Here is a 20,819-nt window from a genome sequence, read left to right as displayed (position 1 = left end):
GAATTCCTTGTCTTCAAGGGTTTTCCCTAGGTCAGTCAGACGCAAGATTAGGCTCAGAGGGGCCTGGGTGGGGGTAACTGTGGCAGCTGGGGGGCCCCTCCCTCTCCTCCATCCCACTCCTACCCCTCCCTTGCCATGCTCTCAGGTCCCCGGGATGGGGAGGGTAGCAGATGGCCTGGGGAGGATGAAGTGGCCTCCCATCTGTCCCCTCCCCCCCCATTGTCCCCGGAGCCAAGGGGGATTCGAGGGGGTTGTGGTCCACTGCAGTCTGGATCCTCCCCCTCCATCTTCCTGGAGGGAGCTGAGGAGCTAGTTGCTATGGAGACAAGGAAGAGGCAAGAGAGATGCAGGGAGGCACTGGGGTCAGATCCACACCTTAGACTCTTTGATTCACATATACTCACACCACACAGGTACATATCCCAACATCCATGGAGTCTGGCATGAAGCTCCACATCCCCAGCACACACGTAGTCATGCCAGCCCTCCTGCAGACACACAGGTGTATACTCAACAGTTTCACATGGGCACATTCTGATATATGAAGAATTCTCATGGGGATAGGTACACACACACACACACACACACACACACACACACACACTTACCCATAATGCATAATGCACATTCAGTCATGTGGACCATATATGTCACAGGCTCTCATGCAAAAATAGATAGACACACATCTGATATCCGAGTATGTCCCAGGTGCACATATCCAAAGCCAAAATAACTCCACACTTGGTCACACACATCCTGAGAAGTTACATGATCAAAGCCGTAAGACATAAACAGCCTATGTTACATAAGGCATACATGTTAGTGACATGTGATATATATACTGACAAACAGACCCAATCCTGCCTTCCACACAAATGGGATAATCACACACATTTAGATACATGGTTCTCATAGTCTAATGCACAAAATGCACAGGACCTCACAGGCCACTCAGAGACATGCAGGACATACACGGAATCCCAAGTATTGGTCAGCCCTCACCCCCAAGTCATGCCTGCAGCCCCAGCTCACCCCCCCCCACAAACCCTCCCATTTGGACACACACGGCAGCACGGTTGGTCACGCACTCACACTCACACACAAACACAAACCTCCTCCTAGATATTTTTAAACCCAGGCTAGTTCTGCTGCTATGGCAACCGCCCCAAACCCATTGCCATAGCAACCTAACGTCAGCTTTCCAAGCACCAAATCCTGGGGGATTGCAGGGCCCCAATCAGAGGCCAGAGGAGGGGGTTGCTGCACCCTCTGCCATCATCCGTGCCACCCCACTACCTCCACCCCAGGGCCTTCAAGAAAGCAGCCACCTTAGGGTGGGTAGAGGCTGAGCCAAGGATACAAGACCCTCCAGACCAAGCTGAAGCAAGAACACCCCTCAACTTGCTTTTTCTTCCTGCTCCATCAGAGCTTTATGGAGGGGCTCATGGGGCAAAGGTCAGCCTGCTCCTGGACACACACAAGACTTTGAGGGTTTGAATCTTGGCTCTGACATGCACATGCTGTGTGACTTGGGCCTGTCCTTACCCTCTCTGAGTCTCATGTTTCTTAATTTGGAAAATGTTCCTGCTGTTGCTGTCAATACTAATACCCCAAGGGCTACTGTGACTCAGTGGCTAAAAGGCCAGCCCGATCTGCATCCAAATTCTCACTCTCCCATTTTCTAGCTGGATGAACTCAGGCAAGGGCCTCTGCAACAATGTTGGGGCACACATAGTAATTTAATTACATAGGGCTGTTGGGATGATTCTCAACAAATGGGTGTGGTTGCTGATCTAAGAACTCTGCATGTATTCCAACTTATTTCAGTCTTAAGCATGGCCTTATGGGTAAGTACTATTATTATTCCCATTTTGCAGAAGAGGAAACTGAGGCCCAGAGATGCTGTCTGAGATCACACAGTTTTGAAGCATGAGATTTGAACCCAGGCCATCAAAGATGTGGCCTTAGCCATTTCTCTCTCTCCTACTACTTAAAGGCATTTGGAGAAGGGTGATAGAATGGTGGATCTCTGGAAATGCTTGCTAGCTTCTGTTTTCCAGCCTGCAAAATGGGAATTCAAATGGTACAACCGGCTGAGGTGTCAGAGGATCTGTGAGGCCCCTTGCACCTGGGGGGCTGAGGATGGGCTGGCAAACTTGAGCGCTCTGTGTAGATGGGGAGCAGATTGAGAGGGGCAGGGCAAGCCAGCAAGTGGGTAGTCTGGGGAGGCAGGTTGGCTCTTCTTCCCAGCCCTGTGACCTCAGTCATGGGCTTTCTCCAATCTGAGCCTCATCTCATCATCTGTCAACTGGGAATCATAACAGTGCTTAAGGGAGTGTGGCAAGGAGTCCAAGAACCAAAGCAGGTGAAACCACTTGGCCTGGGTCCCAGCCAGCGAGGGGAGAAATCTGAGCTGATATTAATACTATCCATCCAGTCTGTGGATGAGATTTAGGAGACAGGACTATGGACGTGCAGGATTTTGTGAACTGTTTTGACCCACCGTAAGAGATATTATATCATGATCTAATGCATACAACACTAAAACAAAAGTTTCATGAAATCATACTTCACCTATATCTTTGTCTATACTATGTCTACATTACATGCACAGACTCCGATCTGTTCTTTTCTACTGAAAAATGTTGGTTGGTTTCACAGTCTCCTAACCAGTTGTGACCAACAGTATGAAAAAACCCCAGTGTGGGGGCGCCTGGGTGGTTCAGTGGTCTAGCGTCTGTCGTTGGCTCAGGTCATGATCCTGGGGTCTTGGGAGCGGTCCTGCATCGGGCTCCCCACAGGGAGCCTGCTTCTCTCTCTCTGCCTCTCTCTGGGTCTCTCGTGAATAAATAAATAAAAATCTTAAAAAGAAAAAAAAAAAGAAAAGAAAAGAAAGAAAAACATGGCTCTTACAAGGTACATGGAGTCGTTGTAGAGTTTTACACAGGGGAGTGACATAGGTATCAAACAGGTGATGGAGGGGAAGGGGCCAGTCTAGGGGCTGGGACGGAGCCAGATCAGACTCCAGGGAGGAGGGGCTCTTTGCCCAGACCCTAGCAGGGGCAGGAGAGATAGAGAGATGTGATCAGAAGCCAACACATGAAGAGTCAACACAGTGTTTTGAACACAATGTATGGTGGTTACAAACAACAGCCTTGAAGACAGATCCTTACCCATCCATTCGACAAAAATATTTATCAAGCAAGTGCTGTATGTTGGGCATTGTTCTAGGCACTAGAGATATAGCAGTGGACAAAATAGAAGCAAATTCCTGACCTCATGAGCTCACATTCTAGGGAAATAGACAATAAACATGCCAAAGAAGTAAAACATATATATAGTATATTAGATGATAAGCACTGTGGAGAAAAATACTTCAGGGAAGGCGGATGAGATATCAGAGTCCAAAGGGGTGAGAATAAGGCTTTGGGTTTAAATATAATGGACAGGGGAGGCCTCATAGAGGAGGTGGCATTTGAGCAGAGACCTGAAGGAGGAGGAGGTGAGGGAGTGGGCCATATGGGTCTCTGGGGGAAGAACAGTCCAGGCAGAGAGAAGAGCAGGTGCAAAGGCCCTGAGGCAGGAATGCACCTGGCATGTTGGAGGAAGAAAAAGAAGCCCATGGAAGCTAGAGCAGAGTGGGGGAGGGGAGAGCATGAGGAATGAGGCCAGTTAGGCAGGGAGCAGACCGCGTGGGGCCTCGAGGGCCACTGTAAAAGGCTTAGCTTTGACTCAGAGTGAAATGACAACTGTGGGAGAGTTTTGAGCAGAGGAACGACCTGAGTTGACATAGGCTTTATCGCAGATCCTCTGTCATGTATGAAAAACATGGTGTGGGGGGTTGGGGGTAGAAGTAAGAAGCCCAGGGAGAAGGTGATTGTGACCATCCAGGTGAGGAGAGCTGATGGCTGGTTAGACCAGGGTGATAGGTAGCAGTGCAGGTGGGGAAACATCACTGGAGTCCTGGTGCTCCTATGTGGCTTTGGGCAAATCATCCCACCTCTTCAGAGCCTCAGTTTCCCTATTTACAAGTGGGGCTGATAATAAAGTACCCACCTCTCAGGGCTTCTGTCTGGTCTCAGTGTGATAGAGCATGGACGGCCCTTGGCACAGAATGTGTGCTCCACAAACATTGCCTGTCATTGTCACTGATACTATGCCCCTCCTTCCTGGGCCAGAGAAATTCTGTGTCCTGTACAATGAGGCTTCGAGGAGGAGGATTAAAAAGAAGAGGTTCGTCCTTGAATAATGATTGTGTATTTATCTGATTCTGAGACTATTTGAGTCAGAGTAGCTTGGACCAAAAATACTTGCCCTGAGGGGGCCTTTTGGGGTCTTTTATTCCTACCAGGCTCTTTGTAGGATGGAGAAATGGAGGTCCAGAGAACAGTTTTATCCTGCCCAGGAGCCCACAGTGAGTTGGGGGCTGAGCCAGGGCTAGAATCCATCCTCGTGGCCTGTCTCCCAGGCCTGTGTTCCCGGTCCTGGCTGCCTCCTTGGTGATTATGGCATCTGACCCAGTCCCCTCCCCCCTCCCAGCCTCAACATCTTCCTATGACTTCCGACTGCCTCCGGGATAAATTCCAAACTCTCCCTGTGGCTTAGGCCAAAAACCTTGCATTCGCCCTTGACACCCCCTCTTTCTCTCACACCTACATCCAATCCATCAGCAAACCTTTTCCGCTGCACCCTTAGATTCTATAGTCTGACCCCCTCTCCCCTGCCACATCTGTCCACGCCACCCCCGGTGGCTCCCCACTGGACTCTCTTCTCTCCCAGGAGCCTCCCCTTGGGCTCCCTGCTTCCACTCTTGCCCCTTTTCCACAGCAGCCAGAGCCAGCCTTTTAAAAGGCAAGTCAGATCATACGCTGTGCTGCATCCAAGAGAAAGAAAAATGGGATTTCCGTAAGAATATCGAGGAGCAATATAGATTTCTTGCTTTAGGTTTGTGGGGGAAGAAGGGGCTTTTTATGTATCTCTCTCGAGGGTGTGGCTTTACAAATATTAGGGAGGGTGGATGCCTGGCTGCCTCAGTAGCTAGAACATGTGACTCTTAATCTGGGGGTCGTGAGTTCAAACCCCAAGTTGGGCATAAAAAAAAAGAGAAAGTACAGGAAACAAGGCACAGGGAAGTCAAGTCTTTTGGGGTTAAGTTGAGATTTGAACCCTGGCAGCCTGGTTGCAGGATTACCCTCTTAACAACTTCACCGTACTGCCTTTCTTTCTCATTGGCCTCTCTTTGACCAAATTTCTCCAGGGTACATGCCCCCCCGCCCCTCATCTCCTCCTTCCCCAGTGGTCTCGATGCTTCCCTACCTTGGAACCACAGTGCATGGTATGATCCACTTGAGTTGATTCAATGCAATCATCTTTGGTTGAATTTAATTTTAGAAAATTCCCCCTTTCATCTGCTCCCCCCATAGGCATCCACTCTAGCGTGCTTAATTTTTGGCCTCCATCCTTCTTCTGTTCTTTTATTAAGATTTATGTGTATCCTTACAGTTAGTTTCTTTGTGTGTGCTTTAAATTTGCAACAATGTCATTGGGCCACAAACCTCATTATCTTCCTTTCATTGTGCTTTTTGAGAGCTCTCTGTGTGGCTGTGCTTATTTCTAGCTTATGAGGAGCGAGTCTTTTTTTTTTTTTTAAGATTTTATTTATTTATTTGAGAGAGAGAGAGAGAGAAAGAGAGAGCACAAGTAAGAGGAACAGCAGAGGCAGAGGGAGAAGCAGACTCCCCACTTGAGCAGGGAGCCTGACGTGGGGCTCAACCCCAGGACCCTGGGATCATGACCCAAGCTGAAAGAAGATGCTTAACCCACTGAGTCACCCAGGTGCCCCTGATGAGTGAGTCTCAAGACTATTTTAAGAGGCTACTCACCAGCTGAATGCCTTCAGGCAAGTCTCTTAACCTCTCTGGTCTTTATTTTTCTGTGTAGAATGGGAGGTTGTCAAATAATGGCATTTTTGGGGCACCTGGGCAGTTCAGTCAGTTAGGCATCCAATTCTTGATTTTAGCTCAGATCGTGATCTCAGGGTTGTGAGATCCAGCCCCACATTGGACTCATGCAGTGGGTGTGGAGCCTGCTTAATATTCTCTCTCTTCCTCTCCTTCCATCTAAAAAAGTTAATAAATAAAATAAAAATGGCACTTTTCTCATAGGATCATTGCCAGCTGGCATCTTAAAGCATTTAGCACTAGACATTTACTAAGCACTGCACTGACGTTTGCTTCTCTGTCTTCTATATGTCTGTGGGGTATCCCACCATATAGTCCACATTATGCTTCTCAAGCCCTAATAATGGACATCAAATTCCCTCCAATTCTTTGCTTCTAAACTGCACTCAATTTGCATCCTTATACGTACCCCATGTACAGGCCTGTTGGTGAGTGGAGAAATTGGGTTGTCCGGCATCTTCATATTTAATTTCTCAAAGTATTCCAGATTGCTCTCCAGCAAGGATGCACCTATTTATACTCCTGCCATCGATGCCAGATGACCTGTTCTTTCATGTACTTCTCCAGAACTTGGTGTTCTTAGACCACCTAATTTTGGCCAATCTAGTAGATGTGAAAATACTGCTTTATGTGTTTATGGAGATCAGTTTAGCTTCTCTGGGCTTCTTTATATCTTCATTCCCACCCAGAATTACTACAAACACATGCAGCTGTGTGTGTGTGTGTGTGTGTGTGTGTGTGTAAGGCTTTGAATACTAACACTTTAATACTTTAGTTCCTGTCACAGTAAAAAAGGGATCATAATAGTACCTTTCTCCTAGAGGTACTCCTCTTAACAAAGAGGATGCAGTGATAAGATAATGGCCATGGATATTTTGTGTTTCCTCCTATGGCAGGTGCTGCGATAGGTGCTTTACATGTATTAACCTATTCATTCCTCATAAAAACACTATGAGGCATATCTGCTGTTTTCATCCCCATTTTACAGGTCAGAAAACTAAGGCATGGAGAAGTAGACTATAGGAAGCAGAGCTGGGATTCAAACCCAGGCAGACAGGTTCATTAACCACCTCATTGCCTCTTACTGGGACATACAAGAAACCACCTATGGCTTAACGACTGCTCTATATTCATCAGCTGTAATAACCAGACAGGACAAACTAGGGGGACTTGGGGTGTGTTTGCTGATGGCCTCAGCAAATCTGATAATGGGTTTATCTATTGGGACATTTTATAAGTATAATGACTATAGCACTTCATATTTTTAAAAAATCATATTAAGGTGTGGGAGACCTGGAAGGGACTCTGGGCCTGGGCCTCTGTTTTCCCATCTGTAAATGGGTAGGATTGGACAAGACCCTGGTCCCTATCCTTTTCTTAGGTCCTCTATTTTCCAAATCAAAGTGCTTCTAGCCAAAGGAGTTGTCCTCCTTTCTAGCACTCACTGGGCACCGGGTCCTGTTTCCAGCTTTTATGTGAATGAGACTGGTGGGCAATTCTCATTGATCTCTCCACCTACCTTGTGCCTTGTCCAGACAGAGATGGCTGGACAAAGCACACGCTACAGTGATCACTTCCTGAGGACCTCCTGGAAGACTTCCTCATGTCCATTTACTCTCCCACACTCCTGGAACACTATACACCTTCTCCTCCTCCTTGAACCTCTAGCCCTGCCCCACTCCTTGTTCTCACCCTTGGCCCTGCACCAATCTCTCAGAGAGAAGAGAATCCATCGGAAGGTTCCCAGAGCATCTACTTCCTACCTGCACCTGGGACCCTATTCTCTGCCTTTCCTCCTGTTAACTATAGAAACACTCCTAGCGTGCACTAGATCTCATCCTCTCTCATCTATTAGGGACCTAAATCAAGCAATTCTCCCCCTCTCTCTCCTGCTCCATCCACTGTCCTCTCTTCTGGATCATTCTAATGGGCATAAAACATGCTTTAATGTAAATATGGTGTATTAACATCATCTAGCTACAGCTCCATGTTCTGCTGCTCTTTACAGTTTTATGGGAAAACCCTTTAAAAAAGATATCTGTACTAATGTCTCCTGTTCCTTTCTTCAGTCTTTCTTGAATCACCCCAACCAGGGTTTGGCTTCACCACTTGGCCAAATCAACTCTTAAGGTTACTGGTGATCTCCACGTGGCTCAATCCAACAGTCCAGTGACCTGCCTTCATGCCACTTGAGCCCTCTCACCGATAGTCACACCTTCTTCCTAGGTTTATTTTCTTCCTTTGGCTCCCAAGACTCACCACACTCATGATTTCCCTCTAATCTCAGTGGCTGCTTCTTCTCTGTCATTTCTTAGAGGTGGGGGGAGAGGAAGAGGGAGAGAGGAGAGAGGGAGAATGCTAAGCAGGCTCCACACCCACTGTAGAGCCCCATGTGGGGCTCGATCTCACGACTCTGAGGTCATGACCTGAGCCAAAATCAAGAGGTAGAGGCTTAACCTACTGAGCCACCCAGGCGACCTGTCTTTAAACACTGGGGTTGGGAAGCCTGGGTGGCTTAGGGGTTGAGTGTCTGCCTTTGACCCAGGGTGTAATCGTGGAGTTCCAGGATCGAGTCCCACATTGGGCTCCCTGCATGGAGCCTGCTTCTCCCTCTGCCTGTGTCTCTGAGTCTCTCTCTCTCTCTCTCTCATAAAAAACAAAACAAAACAGGGATCCCTGGGTGGCGCAGCGGTTTGGCGCCTGCCTTTGGCCCAGGGCGTGATCCCGGAGACCCGGGATCGAATCCCACATCGGGCTCCCGGTGCATGGAGCCTGCTTCTCCCTCTGCCTGTGTCTCTGCCTCCCTCTCTCTCTCTCTGTAACTATCATAAAAACAAAACAAAACAAAAAAACAAAAACAAAAACACCGGGGCTCGGCACTTGGTCTTCTCTTTTCCTTGTTCATTCAGACTCATATATTCACTCAGCCTCTCAACAAGCCTACCAAGGTTTGGAAGTCTGTTAGGTATCCCATCATGTCCAAAACCAAACTCCTGATCCCTACTTCTCCCTGCCCCCACCTGCTATTCATATAATCTCAATAAATGGAAACTTCATCTTAGCAGCTCCTCAGATCAAAAAGCCTTGCAATCATTTTGACTCGTTTCTTTATCTCCCTCCCGACACCCAATCCATCAGCGAATACTGTCAACCCGACCTTCAGAACATGTGCAGATCCTAACCACGTCTCACCACCTCCACTGCTACCACCCTCATAAAAGCCACCATCATCTCTCATTTGAATTACTTTCTGAATCTTTTGCTTAAACTATTAACCATTTTAAAGGGTATGAGCCAGAGGCATCTAGCATTCGCAGTGTTGTGAAAGCATTATCTCCATTTAGTTCCAAAATACTTTCATCATCCCCAAAGGAGACCTCACACCCATTAACCAGTGACTCCCCCATTCCCACCCCTACCCCCACCCCGAGTCCCTGGCACCACTAATCTGCTTTTATTTCTCTACAGATTTGCCTACTCTGGAATTTCATGTGAATAGACTCATGCAATGTGTGACCTTTGCGTTTGGCTTTTTTCATTCAGCATATTTTCCAGGTTGGTCCACGTTGTAGCATGGACCAGCAGTCCATTCCTTTTTATGGCTGAATAATATTCCGTTGCATGGATATACCATACCTTGTTCATCTATACATAGACATTTGAGTTGTTCCCACCTTTTGGCTGTTGGCCACCATTACGAATGGTACTGCTGTGAATATTCATGAACAAATATTTGTTTGAGCATCAGTGTTTAATACTTCTATTTTTTTTAATTTTTTAAATTTTTAAAAATATTTTATTTATTTATTCATGAGAGACGGAGAGAGAGAGACAGACATAGGCAGAGGGAGAAGCAGGCTCCATGCAGGGAGCCTGACATGGGACTCTATCCTGGGTCTCCAGGATCAGGCCCTGGGCTGAAGGCCGCGCTAAACCGCTGAGCCACCCGGGCTGCCCAGTGTTCAATACTTTTAGGTAAATACCTAGGAGTGGAACTGCTGGGTGATATGGCAACTGTATGTTGAACTTTTTCAGGAACTGCCAATGTATTTTCCACAGGTTGCATCATTTTATTTCATTTGAATTATTTTAATAGCCTTCTCTCTTTTTTAAAAGAATATTTATTGATTTACTTGAGAGAGAGAGAGAGAGAGAGGAGGGGCAGAGGGGGAGAGAAACTGAAGCAGACTCCTAAGAGCAGAGCCAGACATGGGTTGAGGTGGAGTGACGTGGGGCTCAGTTTCACCGCCCATGAGATCACGACCTGAGCCAAAACCAAGAGTCGGATGCGCAACCGCCTATGCCACCCGGCATCCCTTAACAGCCTATTCTTAACACAACTGCCAGCATCACCACTTACGACATGAGTAAAATTGTATCTGGGTTGCCCTCCACTTCAGTGGGTCCCATCTCACTTTAGAGCAAAACCCAGAGACCTCACAATGGCTTACAATACCTTACATGACTTGGCTTCTTGTTTCCCTTCAGGTGTCTTCTTCCATACTCCCACTCACTCAGTATTGGCCTCCTCTTTGATTTTTGTTTTTTAAGTAAATGCTAACCCCAACATGGGCCTCGAACTCATGACCCCGAGATCAAGAGCCATATGCTCTTCCTTACTGTTCTTTAAATGCATCAGGGAGGACACCTGGGTGGCTCAGTGGTTGAGCATCTGCCTTTGGCTCAGGGCATGATCCTGGGGTCCTGGGATTGAGTTCTGCATTGGGCTCCCTGCGGGAAGCTTGCTTCTCCCTCTACCTCTTTCTGTGTGTCTCTCATGGATAAATAAATAAAATCTTTAAAAAAATAAATGCATCAGGCAGGGGTGCCTGGGTGACTCAGTTTGTTAAGTGTCAGGCTTCAGCTCCAGTCATGATCTCAGGGTCCTAGGACCAAGCCCCAGTTGGGCTCCCTGCTCAGCAGGGAGCTTGCTTCTTCCTCTCCCTGCTTGTGCTCTCTCAAATAAACAAGAAAAAATCTTTAAGAATAAATAAATAAATGCATCAGGCAGGCTCCCACCTCTGGGCTTTTGCACTCATTGTTTGCTTTTCCTGGAATGTTCTACCTCTGTATCCGGAAAGCTGGTTTCTTCATTTTCTTCAGGTCTCTTTCCTAAGTCACCTCCTCTGAGGCACCTCTGACCACTCTGTTCTCTTTACTCTGCTTTGTTTTCTCCATGGCATTTACCACAAATCTGACAACATACATTTGTTTATTTATATTTAAATCTTTGTCTCCCTTCTACTAGGTATGGGTTTTTTCTCTTTATTCACTGATGTACCTACCCCCAGCACCCAGAAAAGTGCCTAGAGCATAGCAAGTGCTCAGTAAGTGCTTGATGAATGAAGGAATGAATTGAACTCCATTTATGGATGGAGAAAGCAAAGTTCAAGGAAGGGGCATGACTTATGGGAGTTTCCACGCTGGTGAGAGGATGCTTTGGGATTCCTTCCCCTAACTTCCTCATATGTCTTAGATTCTAATCCTGACCTCTTGGACTGCAAAGCCCGAGTTCCTAACTGGCCTGTTTTGTGAACTTTATATCTGGGCCTAAATGTTAGTCTTTTTAGCAACACTCAATTTAGAAGTGAGAAAACTCGTATCTAGAGAGGCCAGGGGACCCCACAACCAGTTGGTGACAATGGCAGGACTGGCCCTTAAGCTTCAGGGCAGGATTCTTGGCATTAGCCTCTGGCATACAGTGGACACTCAAGAGCATGATGTTCAGGATGGGTTTATAATCAAGCTCATGCCAGCTTCAGGGCTCTGATTTTCAAAGATCCTTCAATGTGTTCCTAAGCTCTGCCATTTTCATAACATTGGCCAAAGGAAGATATTTAAATGCAATTGGTTAAGACTACTGTCTTTTTCCAATTCTACTTTCCCCTGTTACACTTCTCTTTACTGTGGGTGGTGCTGCAGTAGCTTCGGGCATTTGAGGGATCTAGCTGGAGAGAAAGGTGAGTTGAGGATACATTTAGGTTGGGTTTCGTGGGATATGGTGATGTGGTTTAGAGCCTCTTTCAGATATACTTAAATTACCTAACTAGCAGTCCTGGTTTCAGAACATCTTCCAAGAATGTTCCTATTGTCGGAGGTGCTAACTCACTAGCTAAAAGGCCCACAGTCTATTGTGGCATGACTATATGCTTTAGTGGCCTGTGCAATGGAGGTGAGTCAGTAAGTAAAAGGACTGAGCCAGGAGCACCTGGGTGGCTCAGTGGTTAAGTGTCTGCCTTTGGCTCAGGTTATGATCCTGGGGTCCTGGGATCTAGTCCTGCATTGGGTTCCCTATAGGGAGCCTACTTCTCCCTCTGCCTATGTCTCTGCCTCTCTCTCTCCGTCTCTCATGAAATAAACAACAACAAAAACAAAGCAAACATAAAAAACACTTAAAAGGACTGAGCCAGAAGTTACTCCATGAAAATATTTTCCAAAACATACCTAATGTGACTTAAACTTTGTGAAAGTTTTCACAGATATCCATAAGGATTTTGATGACATCACCAACACCGATTTGTGAAGCTGAAACTTTTCTAAATGATAACGACAAAAAAAAAAAAAAAAAGTTCCATTAAGCATACTGGAGGAAAGACAATTCACTTTTCTCCCTGCAGATTAGTATATGATGAAATAAACATATGCAGCCAAAAAAGTAGGCGACTACCACAGAGGTGTGTCAGGCAGTAAATTAATGAAAACATTACGTTATCTTTTGGGATTTTGCAAATGTTCGTGGTATTTGTCAGCTCTTTTAAAAATATGTAATTTGAAAAAAAATATGTAATTTGTTATTATTTCATATTCCAAATGTTCACGTTCATACCCAATTTTGTGTTAGTGCTTTCGTATTTTTTTTTTTTTTTTTACGATTTCATTTATTCATGAGAGACAGAGAGAGAGAGAGGCAGAGATACAGGCAGAGGGAGAAGCAGGCTCCATGCAGGGAGCCCAATGTGGGACTCGATTCCCCAGGATCACGCTCTGTGCCAAAGGCAGGCGCTAAACCGCTGAGCCACCCAGGGATCCCCCTGTATTTCTCTTCTTTTCTTTTCTTTTCTTTTCTTTTCTTTTCTTTTCTTTTCTTTTCTTTTCTTTCTTTTCTTTTCTTTTCTTTTTTTTTCTTTTCTTTTTTTTTCTTTCTTTTCTTTTCTTTTCTTTTTTTTCTTTTTTTCTTTTCTTTTTTTTCTTTCTTTTCTTTTTTTTTCTGTATTTCTTTTCTTAAGGAACGCTCCCCCCTTCCTTACTCCTCCACCAAATTCTATAAGCTCTATCAACCCTGTTGATGATTCATTGGCTCAAAATAGGAATACGTTTCCAGGCTGTGCGATCCCCGGGCAGTGGCTGTACCTCTCTGAGATTGTTTTCTTAATAGTCAAGTGGCGATCATAGCAGCCCCTACACCGCAGGGTTGTTGTTAAGTTAAAATAAGTCAGGGCCTGCAAAGGCGCTTCAGCACCTTCAGGAACGCACCCAGCAACGATAAATCTCAGCCCATCTTTACGCTGAGAACTTCCCTGCAGCTTCCGGACCCGCGGTGGCCGAGACCTTCCTGTGCGCATGCGCTCCGGACTCTCCTCCAGCCCGCTCCTCCGCGTGGGCGGGTCCTAGGCCTCTGCAGGGGGTGATGGGCGGGGTCAAGGGGCTACTTCCAGGATTTCCTCCCCCTCCGAGGGACAACCCCCTTTGTATGACTGGCAGCGGTCATTAGCCAGTAATAACTGGAGAAAGGACCGACGACCGGGCCCATGTAGGAATCTCTGGTCCGAGTGGGCCAATTGCAAGTCTTGGGGGGCGGGTCCTCCTCTGAGGCGGGACACGGAGTGACGGGCGTCCGTCTTGGCTAATCAGAAGTAGGCTGCGAGCCAGCCAGGGCCAGTCAGAAGCGAGAAGGCCGGATCCTGGGGCGGGGCTGGAGCTACGGCAGTTGAACCGCTCGCGAGGAAGGGTGCCTGTGGAGACGGTGAGAGGCGGCCGGAGTGGCGGGTGCGCGGGCTGGGGTGGCTGTCCTGGGGGGGGAGGGGGTGCCCTGGGGGAGGGTGGGCTGCGGCGGACAGCTGACCCGGCAGTGTAAGGAATCAGGAGAGGGTGACCTTTAACACGGATAGGCGCTCTGAGGAGGGCTTGTGAGTAGGAGGGCAGTATCTGAGTCGGCGAGGGGGAGGTGTTTTGTATTTCCCAGGAGGGTCTTTAATGGGGAAAGCATGTAAAGCAGGAGACAGCAGGCGGTAAAATACAGAAATTCCCCAGTAAGTAGAGCCCTGTGATTTAATGGGAGGTTTTAAGGCGAAGGGTAGTATAGCGCGGCGTGGAGGAGCGGAGGTCCGTGAGAGGAGTTGCAAACTGGTTTGGGTGGAGGGCAGGTTAGGGACAGCACCGACGGGGAGGATGAGCGAGGACTTCGCGAATGAAGGGGTGCCTGAGCGAGGTATGAAGGCATATGACACTCATAGCGTTTATGCATGGCGTACTATGTGCCAGGTTTTGTAGGAATTATTCTTAAACTTCCCAACAGCCGTCCGGGTGGTTAAGACTTTGGGCTCTGGAGTTGGGTTCCCTGAGTTGAAGCGCTGGTCCTGCCACTGAACGTCATGGTAGCTTTGGGCAAATTCTTTGGCTCTCTGTGCCTCAGCTTTATCATCCTTAGAACGAACTCATCTTTTCTCTCTCTGTGCTGCTCACCCGCTGTCCTCGTGCAGTCTCTTGGCTTGCATGCTCTTTATATGACAATGCCTGTCTGCAGCCTGGATCTCTCCCCAGAACTCCAGACTCATGTGTCCAGTGGCTGACTCTTCTCTACTTGGAAATCCAACTGATATCCATGCTTTAAAAACTTGTCCCAAATCAAACTTGTAGTTTCCCCCTTTCAGCCTCCCAAAGCTGCTGATGACAGTTGCATTCTTCCAGGTACTCGGGACTAAAGCCTTCGAGTTGTCCTTGACTCTTCCTTTCCCTTGCCCATGTGCCATCTGCCAATCAGCAAATCTCATGGATCTATCTTTGTTTCTTTTAAAAAAGATTTTATTTATTTATTCATGGGAGGCAGAGACATGGGCATAGGGATTATGACCTGAGCCGAAGGCAGATGCTCAACCACTGAGCCACCCAGGTGCCCCTCTCATGGGTCTATCTTTAAAACAATTCCAGAATCCAGCCCAATTTCACCAACTCCCTTGCTACTCCTTTGATTCATGCTACCACTTGCTTTTACCTCTAGTCTCTTGCAGTGGCCTCCTCCCTGGGCTCCTTGCCTCTGCCCTGAATCCCACAGTTGGGGGTTCCTATTAAAGGAGAAGTCGAATCATGTTGCTCCCTGGTCCAGGCACTCCCGTGGCTCCCACCTCACATAGTACAAGTCCTTGCCAAACCCACAGTGACCTACCCGATCCAGCTTTCCCTCCACTTTGCCCTCAACTCGCACCATTCTTTCTTGTTTGCACTGCTTCAGCCACTCTGGCCTTCTCATTCCTCAGACATAGCAAATCCATTCCCGCCTGGGGAAAGTCCTTGCTGCCCTCTGGATCACATTCCCTCCAGATGTCTACATGGCTTCTCCCTCACCTCCCTTACATCTCTGTTCAAATGTCAAATCCACAGACAGACCCTCACAGACCACCCAAGCTAAAATAGCTCCTGTTTCTCCCTAGCCCCCTCATCACCTGGTTTTGTTTTTCTTCGGTAACACTTAGCACTATATTAGTGTTTGTTTATACCTACTGGCTTCTTAGACTCCCACCCCCCACTAGAGTGTTGGTTCTATAAGAATATAGAATTCAGAGCCTAGAAGTGCCCATAGAGGCTTAAAAAGTGGTACTTGTATTAAACCACCATCACCACCATTTCTGGGGTGTGGGAGGAGCACTCCTGGCGGTATAGGGCAGTGTTGTTGAACTGAGATAGTCTTGGAGTGGTGGGGTCAAGATGGAGTAATAAACTGGGCAGGTTGTGGTATCCAAGGGCAGAAGCTCTCAGATCTCAGTGCTCCGGGAGCTTGTAGGAAATGCAGATTCCTGGGCCCACCCACAGGGGTTCTGCTTCTGTAGATCTGGGATCATGCCAAAGATCCTCCATTTTTATCAAGCACCAGTATTCATGCTGAAGGTCTGCACTCCTCACTTGAAGAAACAGACCAGCTCAGAGCTTGTACTGGAGCTCTCATCATTAAATTCCCCTTCTGTGGCTGGCCCTCTGCCAGGCAGTGCTGAGGACACTGGTGATTGAGACAGCTCCTCACCTAGCCCGGGAGTCAGGGAGGGCTTCCTGCAGGAATGGACATTGGAGCTGGGACCTGTTGACAAAGGAGTGAGCTAAAGGAAGAGGGCCTTAGCTATATCTCCTGTGCCTAGAACCCCGTTTCCTGGCATCTAGCATAAACTCACAAGTGGTCCCCGATCTGTGCCAGAATGCTGAAGATACAAGAATGATCAAAATGGCTCTGCCCTCTTGGGCTTCTGGTCTGTCGACTAGCTGTCAGCTAGTTGCACAGATGGTAAACAGCTGACCGAGTGCCAGGCACTGTTTGAAGCTCCTTACATGTATTAATTTAATCCTCACAATCATCCTATGTGAGATGGGAGCTTTTATTATCCTCACTTTACTGAAGGGAAAAGGCCCAGAGAGGGTAAGTGCCTTGCCCCGGGTCACATTGTTGGTAAGTGGTGGAGCGGGAACTAAACCCAGGAGTCCCTGTCCTGCAGTGTGTGTCATGTTTAAAGTATGAGGCCACACCTAAGGATTGATGCATGGAGGGAAAGGAGCAGAAAGTTATGGGAGAAAACAGAAGATGATTGGGGAAGGGTAGCTGGGTAATGGGTAGGGGGACCAATGTGACAGCTCCTCACTGTAGGATTTTAGGCAAACCTGTTTCATCCTCTAAAATCGGGGATGGTTACGGCATCTACCAGGGAACAGAATTAAGGACAAGTCACTGGTTGATATGTGTACATAGTCCTTATTTATCTAAGTAAAAAAGTGTTTGAGGGAGAATAGGGGCTGAGATTTGGATACCCCAGAGGGTGGTGGTGGGCTGCAGTGTGCACTATGGAGGGGTGGATTGTGGAGAGTCCTAAAGGGCTTTTGTGGTTACGTGTTTCAGGGGAACAGTGTGGAAGGCTTTGGTCTATATTCTGGGGGGGAGGTGCAAGGTGAAGGGAGGGGAGTTCACTCACATGGCAGGAAGGTGAGCTTAGAATGGGGGCAAGGAGTCACTCAGGCCACGCCAGTGTGTGTATGTCGGGTTGGGGGTACACTGCATAGGAGAATGCAGCTAGGTCTTGGCCAGGCTGGAATATGTGGTGGTGGCACCTGGGCAGCGTGCTGCAAACAATGTGAAATAGCCATCAGGGTTGGGGGTTGACAGCGGTGGTGATTTACCCATATCTCGTATGAGAGTTGGTGATGTGGATTTGTTTTGGGGGAAGCCCAGCATGGAGGATTCTCGGCTCCCACCCCAGGGCGAGGGCTTTGAAATCCAAAATATCCAAGGAGCGCTCTTGGGAGGAGGAAGAGCCAGGGACCCAGATGGAAACGGAGAGGGGACTCACCGTATTGAAAGATGAGACGGAAAAGGGCTGGAGTCTGAAAGCTGTGTGTGCTTGGGCGTATGTGCAATGTGCGTGCGTGTACGTGCGTGTGTGCTGAAGCCATGATGTCACAAGGCAGAGAAATGGGGTCAGGTGTGTGGGCCAGAGTGGGGTGCTGGGGTGTGCACGCGGAGCGCACGCAAGGTTGAAGTGCTGACGTCACGGGTTGGCGAGGGCGGGGCCTTGAATGCAGGGTCAGGAAGCTGAGACGAAGAGGAGCTAGGAGAATCTGGGGACTGGAACGAGACCAGCAACCAGGATGGGCCACTGGTCACAGAGCAAGGATGGAGGATGCAGGTAGAAGGACGGGGGGTGAGGGGTGAAGGAGGGAAGGGCTTGGGACCTGGGGAATCTCAGAATTGGGGGGGAGTAAAGGGGATGTTCTGGAAAGCCTCTGCAGGGAAGAGAGGTGGAAAATGTAGGGAAGGGGTTTACATGGAATCTGGGAGGGAACAGACTCCAGGTGAAATATGGGGATAATGTGAGACAGGCTGAAAATGAGGTAGATCCCCATTTGGGCAAATATGCAGGCAGAATCCGGGAGGAATAATAGGAGGGAGCAAAATTCAGGTAAAATATGGAGGAAAGCCCAGGGGAACATGGGGGCTAGTGTACGGAGAAGGGGAATGTGGTCCCCTGCCCCCCGATCTGGGAGAGATGAATGGCAGTAAGGGACTTGGGAAAGGGAGTAGAGAGGGCTGGTGTCGGGAATGTGGTAGAAGGGGTGAGGCTGGAATATGGAGGGAGGGAGGTTCTGCAGTGGGGAGGCGAGGAGAGTCCAGAATCTCTAGGCCCTCTGGGGAATGAGTGATGGGCTGTGGGATTTATTCAGTCAGCAGTCGTTGAACACTCACGACAGAAGGCGAGAAGAGGGGATGAGGGGAAGGGAGCGGGCGAAGTGTGTGGAGGTGTGGGAGGCAGGTGTGTAAGGGGACAATGGAATTCGGGGAGAATATTCAGGGGCTTAGTATCTGGGGACTGAGGTGGAGGCTAGTGACGTCAGGGCGGTTGGATACAGAAAGGCCCTGTGATATGGTGAAGGGCTGCTATTCTCAGGATGCCAGTGGGGAGCTAATGTGGGGGAGTGGGGAAGGAGAAGAGCAGGGCTGGGTTGGTGCTGGAGATGGGGTGGGACGGGCCCCTTTATTCCTCTGTCTCCTCCCCGGAGTTAGGTACCACGAGTGGGGTGGTGAACTGGGCAGTGAAGCTCCTCGGGCGGTCTGCGGGTACCTCCAACGCCGTGGTAACCAGAACGGCGCGACTGTTGATTGGCTCGCGAGTCGGAGGGCGGGGTCTAGGACGCCTGGTGGGGCGGGGCCCGCGCTGCCAGGCCCCCGCACTGAGGACCAGGGGATGCGGGATATGTTGAGCCGCATAGCTGTTTGCACATAGATCAGGGATTATTAACCTCACCCCTGAACCTCCAGAGAATGTGAGAGTGCCTAATTGTGAGAGTGTGGATTTTCAAGGGAAAAAGGTGTCTCAATTTCAAACAGGCTTCCAAACATGAGAGACCCCTCCCCCAAATAAACTTAAGAGCTTGGGTTGAGAGACAGAGGAACCTGCCAGGATGTCTGGGGCTTTGGGAGTTGTCCTTCAGCCTTGGAGAAAGGGGATGTATGGATGGGCCTCAGGGTGGTATTCTGGGAGCCCCTGAAATTACTTGCAGAGGGTTATGGGCTTATTCATTTATCTGGGGAGGGGACCTAGAGTTTCAGGGCTCATCATTTTCTGGCTTTACAATATTATATTTTCTGATATCAGCCTTTACGAGGATTTCTTGGGGAAAGTGTGAGGAATAAAACATGTAGCGGAGAGGAGACCAGGCTTTGGAAGGGTCCCTATGATATGGGTTAGGGCAGCCCTGGGTAACTCTGTCTTTGGGGCAGCATAGGACTCTGCTGAGTCTCAGTTTCTCCATCTGTACACTGGGGAGAAAATGGGCTTGCCTTGTTTCTGTTGTCTTTCAAGACACAACAACAAAGTAATAATAATAATGCCAGTATGTATATGAGTGCTTGCTGTGTGTCAGGCATTGCTCAATTTGTCCAAGGATTTTAATGTGATTAACTCATTTAATCTTTACACCAAGGAGATGAGCACTGTTATCCTCCTGTGGGCTTGTGAAAGCCTGCATGAGCATCCTCTGACCCGGTATATCTCATCTCTGTCCCTCCCTCATGTTCCCCTTACTGTTCTTAGAACAAACCAGGAATGTCCCACCTTAGAGCTCTTGCCTGGCTGTTCCCTTTCCCTCGACACTCTTCCGCCAGATATTCACCCTTCTTACCCCCCTCCAGGCTGCTGCTCAAAGAGGCCTTCCCTAGCTACCTTAGCTAAAAGAGCAACACCTACCCACAATGTCTCCTTTTACTACTACTTTGCTTTTTTTTTTTTTTTTTTTTGACATTTTTATACCTCTGACTATTGCTGCCCTCTTGAGGGTAGGGGCATGATTTGGCTTATCATATCCCCAGCACCCAGGATGGCATGTGCTTTAAAGATAAGGAATCTTGCTCCAAGAGAGGTTAAATATATGCCCATATATATGCACATAGCTGGAACCCGATATGAACTCAAGCAGCCTGGGGCTCTCATTCTGAGCCACCCCCTAAATTCCAGGCTGAAGGCAGAGATCTGACCCTTTCTTCCACTTCATAGAGCTAACAGCGTGTGGTAGCCCTATTGGCTAAGAGAAGGTACTTAGACTAATTAATAAAATTGGTTATTAGTTCACTGGACATGATTTAAGTGTATCATTGATAATATATAGTGCCGCTGTTCTCTAAACTTGGACCACTTTCCCTAGATAGCCATATGACTTGCTCCCTGACTTCCTTCAGTTCTCTGCCCATAGGTTACCTCCTCAGAGAGACCTGCCCTGATCCCCTATTTAAAATTTGCCCTGCCTGACCTCAGTACTCTGTCCCCCTTTGTAGCTTGATTTTCCTCCACAAATGTTTGAATAATTAATATATAATGAGCATAGGATTAATAATAATCAGTATTAATCATGATTCTCTTGTCAGAAATCATATATTCTACTAGCCAGCGTGTGTTGGGCATGGACACAGTTCTAAATGCTTTTATGTGTATTGTCCAATTTAATCCTCATGACAACTCTATGAGGTGGATGCCATTATTATACCCATTCTGCAGATGAGGAAATTGAGGCGCAGAGAGGGAGTCTCTTTTCTAAAGTGCCAAAGCTGGTAAATGGTGGAGGAAGCATATAAACTCTGGCCTTCCAGCTTTCGAGCCTGGGCTCTCAGCCCCT

At 48.0% G+C, this 20,819-nt stretch overlaps 1 protein-coding gene across 12 annotated transcripts in view; it reads left to right on the top strand.

Annotated features, from left to right (window-relative positions):
- Window positions 1–13,765: 13,765 nt before the first annotated feature.
- CCDC61 (coiled-coil domain containing 61) overlaps window positions 13,766–20,819 on the top strand; it is a 32,105-nt gene continuing 25,051 nt past the window's right edge. For 4 of the 12 annotated variants that reach the window (XR_004813217.2, XR_004813218.2, XR_007402350.1 and 1 more), the window contains exon 1: window positions 14,217–14,388. Coding sequence is in view for 4 of the 12 variants with exons in the window: in XM_049094276.1 (XP_048950233.1) it covers window positions 14,232–14,388 (157 nt within the window). In the remaining 8 variants the exon portion in view is untranslated. The other 8 variants (XR_007402351.1, XM_049094255.1, XM_035712466.2 and 5 more) reach the window with 7 other exon arrangements.

Source organism: Canis lupus, chromosome 1 (assembly GCF_003254725.2).
Source record: "Canis lupus dingo isolate Sandy chromosome 1, ASM325472v2, whole genome shotgun sequence".
Taxonomy (NCBI): domain Eukaryota; kingdom Metazoa; phylum Chordata; class Mammalia; order Carnivora; family Canidae; genus Canis; species Canis lupus.
The sequence above is the reverse complement of the archived record's forward strand: the minus strand, read 5'-3'. Positions and strand labels throughout refer to the sequence as shown.